General features: G+C 41.1%; 1 protein-coding gene across 1 annotated transcript; it reads right to left on the bottom strand.

Annotated features, from left to right (window-relative positions):
* Positions 1 to 1,876: 1,876 nt before the first annotated feature.
* LOC112228147 (aristaless-related homeobox protein) lies at positions 1,877 to 6,420 on the bottom strand. Its single transcript, XM_024393271.2, has 5 exons — positions 6,116 to 6,420; positions 5,275 to 5,812; positions 4,278 to 4,323; positions 3,054 to 3,358; positions 1,877 to 2,882 (listed from the first exon to the last, which is right to left on the bottom strand). The coding sequence occupies exons 1-5, from the start codon at positions 6,300 to 6,302 to the stop codon at positions 2,657 to 2,659; spliced, it is 1,302 nt and encodes a 433-aa protein (XP_024249039.1). The 5' UTR covers positions 6,303 to 6,420; the 3' UTR covers positions 1,877 to 2,656.
* Positions 6,421 to 6,663: the final 243 nt, after the last annotated feature.

The raw sequence follows: 6,663 nt of genomic DNA, 5'->3' as shown, positions 1-6,663 counted from the left end.
AAGATTACTTTTTGCAAGGAGCAGTAGGCTAACTGCTATCGAGTTAACTTCAATGGGAGGACTCGTGGATTAAGACGTGAGCTACTTACTGTTTTACCGGACACCCCCACTGGCCCCGCAGGGCCCACGAGCTCTGGGGGCCATTGCGCCTGTCATCGATGTCTATTTGTATATATGAATATCTATATATATATATATATAAATAATTTGTACAGTAACCTTTCCAAAAAGTATTTGATAAACATGTTAAGTGTCCACATGTACTAAGAAGCTAACTGTTTGTTTCTTGGGCTTCAAGAATGTGACGAATGAAAGTGCCTCAAGCCTTGTGAAATAAATAATTGAACTGAAAGTAAGGAGATAGTGGTGAACAAATGCGTGGTCAAGGTTACGAAGGCCCCAGTGCAATGAGTGACATGAGTCATGTGTTAAAAAGCGCATATCAGAACTAGAGCCTAATGCTTCTTAGGTAGTTCTTTATTAGTTTTAGTTTATATCTTCGCAGAAGCGACAGTTACAAGGATGGTTAAAAACGGCTTGATTGCCGTAGCAACATCAGGGAAAATGGTCAGAATGAGTGGTGCTTCAAATAAGCCGTTTTGCAACATATTTAATTGAATCTCTCGTTCTCCTTAATTGCCGGCCTCAACACGTGAACCAGCGTTTGAGTTGTGTGGTTGCAGTATCAGCAGTCCCATTTCTCTGGACTACATGCATCTTTCAATATTACGTTTAAATGGTGTGAAGCGCAATGGACATATCATGCAAAATGTCTCAGGAAAGACTGTCTGGGTTATCAAATACTTAGTATATAGAAAACAGTCGGCCCCGCAACCTTAGGTCTAGGGCCTGCACACAAAAATGAAAGGCGGCGCAGTCGCATACTCTAGCTGATACAGCCCTCTACATATAAAAAGGGAGACAACGGACACAGATACACTTTAAGAGAAAGAAAGAGAAAAAGAGACAGACATGGAGAGAGCAAGGAATACTTCAGGAGAATTGTTAGGCTATTTAATGTGTAATTTTTATAGAAAAATAAGTGTATAAATAGCAGCTACATAGCAGCTCAGTACTATATATATATATATGGCTATAGATAGCATTGGCTACACTGCACAATAAAACAATCCCTTGTAAAATAGTGTTCTGAGGGTGGACTGGCTCTATTATTCGGCATCCAACAAATGTAAATGTTAGGAGTTTGCTAAATGGCACTGGCTTTTGGATTGAAACCGGTGCTTGGTTGGATGACATGAAAATAGAGCTCTTTGGGCACACCAGTGGTGGGTTTGGTGTCAATGAGAATGCATGAAGCAGAAAATAACTCACTTTCTACTGTGAAATATGGTGGTTGATGTCATGGCGCTATTTTGCTTCCACTGGTCCTGGGGCCCTTGTCAACGGCGTCATTAACTTTACCCAGTACCAGGACATTTTAGCCAAAAACCTGGTTGCCTCTGCCAGGAGGCTGACACTTGGCCGCAAGTGTTTTTTCTGAGCAATTGTATTAGTATAAAATAATATAATTTCCCAAATGTTTTGAGTGTACAATATAGCTCACTATTTAAACCATTTATTTTATACAGTCATTTTTCCTCATCTTTATGAAAGTTTAAATTATTTTGAACACTGTATGACCATATAAATCCTTAATCCACACCTTCGTCCCTGAATCCAGCTCTTGAGGTCCATCAGTGAGACTGTAGGCTACACCAGTATTTGGAGAGGCCGCTGTTTACGTCGTCTGTTGCAAGCTTGTTATTATATTGTTTCATGTTGTTGAATACACCTCTCAATTCTGTCCACAGAATTATTTCACTTTTCATTTTTTTATTTCACTGCAACACAGTTAAAAGCAACGAAAGGTGAAACGTTTTCCAGTTGACAGTTTATTGTCTTAGCTTTTTTCAACTGATTCATCTGAAACCAGGAAATCATTTTTAAAATAAAATTCAATGTTCCTCCTGAAAACTTCCTTCTGGCTCATACAGGACTGATCATAAATACAAACTTGAATAACCAACTAATTTAAGAAGATTGCGAAAATCTATCAACAGACACCATGTTATCAATACATGAAATGTACATTATATGATATCTAAACTTACACAGTCTGTAGTCTACAGCATTTCTCTCCATTTGAACCTCTCCAGGGCCTAGATCTCTCCCTTTGGTGGCTTGTAGCACAGTGTTTTTCCATCTCCGGTCCTCGAGTATCCCCAACAGTACATGTTTTTGTTGTTGTGGCCCCGGACAATCACACCTGATTCTAGTTGTCAACTAATCGTCAAGCCCTTGACAAATTGAATCGGGTGTTTTTGTCCGGGGCTACAAACAAAAAATGTGTGCTGTTGTGGATACTGGAGTTGGTAAACACTGCGTAGCACCCTGTGAGAAGCTGCTAACGGGTCATTCCTGAGGGTGAAAGGGCAGGGAGTCCACTTACCAAAATAAAAAATAAATCTCTCTTCTTCAGTTCATGAGGAAAGCATGTTTCACTGTTGTGGAGAGTGTGGGGTAACAGAACTTTGGGACAACTAACTGGGGAGGAGTTTAGACAAGGTTAAGTTGTGCTATACCACTTCTAAGCTGCTATTCCTTTGGTCATGACTCATGCTCCATGTCGGGGGAATTGGGGGGAGTTTGATGTCTCTCAACACACCTCCTTCCCAGTCATGCTGGAAGGTAGGATGTTGAGTTGTGTCAGCTGAGCTGAGTGCTCTTTAGCTTTGAGCCGCAGTGCTGCGATGCTGGAGGCCCGGCGGTCCACAGGCGAGGAGGGGGAGGGCTCTGACAATACCATCGGGGGCTGGACTGGAGTCTCTACAGCGGGTATGGGCTGGCGTAAGAGTGTCAGAGGACCCATGCTAGAGAAGAGTCTGCCGATGGAGGAAGAGAGAGTGAGAAGGTTGGAAGAGAGAGGGGATATACAGAAGATGACGGAAGGGAACGAGAGAAAAGTGAGAAATAGTTCATTAGACATACAATCCAGATGGCACCGATCCAATCAGATGCATCCTTACTAATGTAGAGCTGTGGGCAGTGCTCACCTTCCAAAGGAGGGGCTAATAAAGGTGGGGTGTCTAAACATGGCTGCTCCCAGGAAGGGGCCAAATCCCAGGGGGGAGGCAGAGCTGGCAAGGGGTTGGGTCAGACCCTGGAACGAGGTGGCTGCAGCAGTCCAGGCAGACTCCAGGGAGGGGTGAGAGTGGGGCGAGAAAGGACTTCCCTCCAGGTAGTGGCTCAAGTGGTGTGCTGCACCCAGGGGTCCAGAGAAGGGGTGTCCTGGGGGGTGAGTCTGAACCCCGGCTTTCTCCCGCTTCCGCCACTTAGCTCGTCGGTTTTGGAACCACACCTTAGAGAGAAGGAGGAAGTGAAAGACCATTAGGCCTAGGATTGAGGTTAGGTTTCGTTGATTTCAAAATGTTGGGGAACAGTTGTCTATTTATTAATTGTTTTACATATTACAATTTGGGCTTATCAATAAAGCACATTATGTGCAAATTTAAAGTAAATCAACTTATGTGGAGACAGTGAAGAGAACAGAGAGGGAGAGAATGTGCAACCAGGTTCCCCTCCCATTCAGACTTGACACTGGCTATAAAATGAAACATATGGAATTTACAAGGTTTTATCACCTCTCCAAAGAGTGATTTGCTCATCTACAGCTCTGAAACGAGTGACATGTGGGAGGGGTAAAATGCGTAGTCTGGTATCTAAGGTTGAGACTCAAGTTTCAAAATGTAAGCAATGTTCTAAATGAGGATGGCAGGGTAGCTAACCTACAATGGTGTTTATCTCACTTAAGGTGTGAGAAATCCGATCAATGCGCGGCTATTATAATAAGAAGATGGGAAATCAAATAGCATTACCCCGCCACCGCTATGCAAGGAGGTTCACTTTCGTCAATACTGGCTCTGTTTGCGCTGTTAAGTGCATGATACCGTCATCAACGCCCTGAAGCAAATTCATTTTTCTGGTGTGTTTGAATAATTTCTCCTTTCGCTGCATGTCTAAAGTGAACTGTATTACAAATGTATTACACATGTATTACAAATGTAGTAATAATAATACTCCTAATGTACAATTAGGTCTACAATATACAATGTTATTATAATTAACATTAATTAACATCAACATTAACCCTATAATGTTGTTGCATGTAATTGTTGTTGCACGAAATTAAATACGATAGTGGAATGACTAGCACTAATAGGCTATTATAGCCTGGTCACAATAATGTAAAATATGAACTAACAATAATTGACACTCACTTGCACACGAGCCTCAGTGAGATCCAACCGCATCGCTAACTCCTCCCTTAAATCGAAAGAAGAAAACAATTGCACATGATATTCAGTTATCATCACAGATTTCGTCGTACAATTCCAAATCAAATGATGACAATAATACAAGCCTAAATGATAACGATACAAATGATATTATATTAAAATCAATATCGTCGTTGGATTAGGCTGTGTGCGTAGGCTTCTTTGAAAAATAAATCATATCAATTGTGCCTACATGATCTCTACTAACAGCCACGAATCTTCTTCCAAACGTTCCTTTGTGAATCAAGCAATAAATATCCTATCTCACAAATATGTTTTTGTAAAGATGCAATTATGCCAACAACATTTTTTATCTGTAGCAGCCAACTTTAATTGACATCATGAATTTAAGCGTTTCGTAAAAATCTTTTTGGGAAATACTTATTTGGCAATCACAATTAGGCTATCAATAATAAAAATCCACAATAACAATTCATCATAATTCAAATGAGAACGACTATGTGCAGATCAACATTACAATTGGTCTAAACTGTTATTCTATTCCTTGATAGGGATTGTTGCGCGCGCACACATCTTTTAATATTTCGTTTTGTTTGTGATTTATATTATTACTGTATTACATGTATTATTATTATTATTGCGTACTTATCATAATTCATCATAATAATGTCATTAATAATATTACTCTTCTGATAATGCTCAAATGTAATAATAAAATATGTTTCATATTCTTACATTTCTAAGCCAAACAATGTCCATGTCATAATAATTTTTTTTAATCACCTCAATGCAATAATTTACTATTAAGAAAGGCTCACTTTCGAATCATATCTCTAGACTTCCTATTTGGATTATCAATTATTATTTTGTATTTAAGAGCACAATGTTTATTTTTATGACCATAAGCCTCTAGGCATATATGCGACAGATTTTCAGAGTGTTCTAATAACTGATAAGCGCAGGCAAATGAGAACGCTACCTCGTGAACACATCCGGGTAGTGCGTCTTCTGGAAAGCTCTCTCCAACTCCTCAAGCTGATAACTGGTAAAGGTAGTCCTGTATCTCCTCTGTTTTCGCTTTAGCATCCCCTCCTCTGAGTCACTGCCAGCTGAGAGGCACACGCTGTCCTCTCCGTCTTTTACATCTCCATTGATGTACAAACTCTCTCTGTTCTTTGGGGATATTTCTGTGTCTTCGCAGATAAGCTCCTTGCCAGTGTCCTCCTCGAACTTTAGGGCACCAAGCTCCGCGTGCTCCTCTGTCCGTCGCCCGAGGTTCCTATCTTCATCGCTCTGACTGTGGGACGCGTTTTCCCTGTATGATTTACTGCGGCTGATGCTAACTTGTGGCGCCTGGGTGATTTTCAGATTTTCGTAGACTTTGTCTAGAGGACGCTCCTTCTCTTCTTGCTCCTCATTCTCGTGAATCCCCCGTCTGGAATCCATGAGCTTTCCCCCTGGGCCATACAGACGCTGCAACTTGGGGGGCAGGTGCATGTCCGCATCTTTCTGAGAGGCTGCAAAGAGATATAGTTTATTTTAAGGAATGTATAAATAATAAACAGCGCAACATGCAATATGATACGTTTCATCACATTATAATAGCCCTTTTAATAAGACAATGTTGTTTATAGGACATGGGCTTCTTTAAAACCCCTTAGGCCTAATGAAATGTACTTTAAATGCAAAGGTCATTCGCCTCATTAAATAAAATGCAAGTGTGTTTAGCTGCAAATGCAGTATACATGTGGAGATGTTTTCTATAATTGCATATGGGTTACAGAGAAAGTTAGCAGTCAACCTACAACATATTGTCTTACCTTCCAAAGGCGCATTATGCTCCGCACTCCCAGTCAGTAGCATTGGTAAACTTTGCATTCCTGTGAGTCTGACTTTGAGGGGACTTCGTCGGCCGAGAATGCTTTCGATGCAGTATGATGAAAGCATGGGCGATTTAGGTTTACTTTCGATTGTGCCCGAGGCATCTTTCTCATTTGGATGGCTCATGTCTTGCGCCTAACAGGTGAGCCTCTAGTCTGGACAGAGCTTGAAATCGTAAACGCCTATTCTTCGACCGCCCTGCCTCCCCTCTCTCCTCCTCTGTCTACACTGACATCTGAATGCTACTTTACTTACCACAGTTTCCAAATCTGTCGCATCCACGTATCCTTGGCTTCCTATTGGTTGCCAGATGAGAAGAGAAACATTTTAGCCCCGGATTGATTGTCAGTCAAGATCAATTTCAAGAACCAGCCAGATCATAGCCTATCTTTTTTCAAGAGCTGTTTCCATACCTTTCCATGTTTAGATCAGATGGCACTTTGACATATGGATACAATTGTGTTATAGAGCAAGGTGAGGAGGTGCT

This window comes from Oncorhynchus tshawytscha, linkage group LG30, assembly GCF_018296145.1.
Source record: "Oncorhynchus tshawytscha isolate Ot180627B linkage group LG30, Otsh_v2.0, whole genome shotgun sequence".
Classification (NCBI taxonomy): domain Eukaryota; kingdom Metazoa; phylum Chordata; class Actinopteri; order Salmoniformes; family Salmonidae; genus Oncorhynchus; species Oncorhynchus tshawytscha.
This window is presented reverse-complemented; position numbering and strand designations above follow the sequence as displayed.

Coding starts and splice junctions, on each gene's coding strand:
- LOC112228147 (XM_024393271.2), bottom strand. CDS start 6,302: ATGAGCCATCCAAATGAGAAAGATGCCTCGGGCACAATCGAAAGTAAA. Junction 4,324..5,274: donor TACCCGGATGTGTTCACGAG/GTAGCGTTCTCA, acceptor TTTCGATTTAAG/GGAGGAGTTAGCGATGCGGT. Junction 2,883..3,053: donor ATTAGCCCCTCCTTTGGAAG/GTGAGCACTGCC, acceptor CTCCATCGGCAG/ACTCTTCTCTAGCATGGGTC.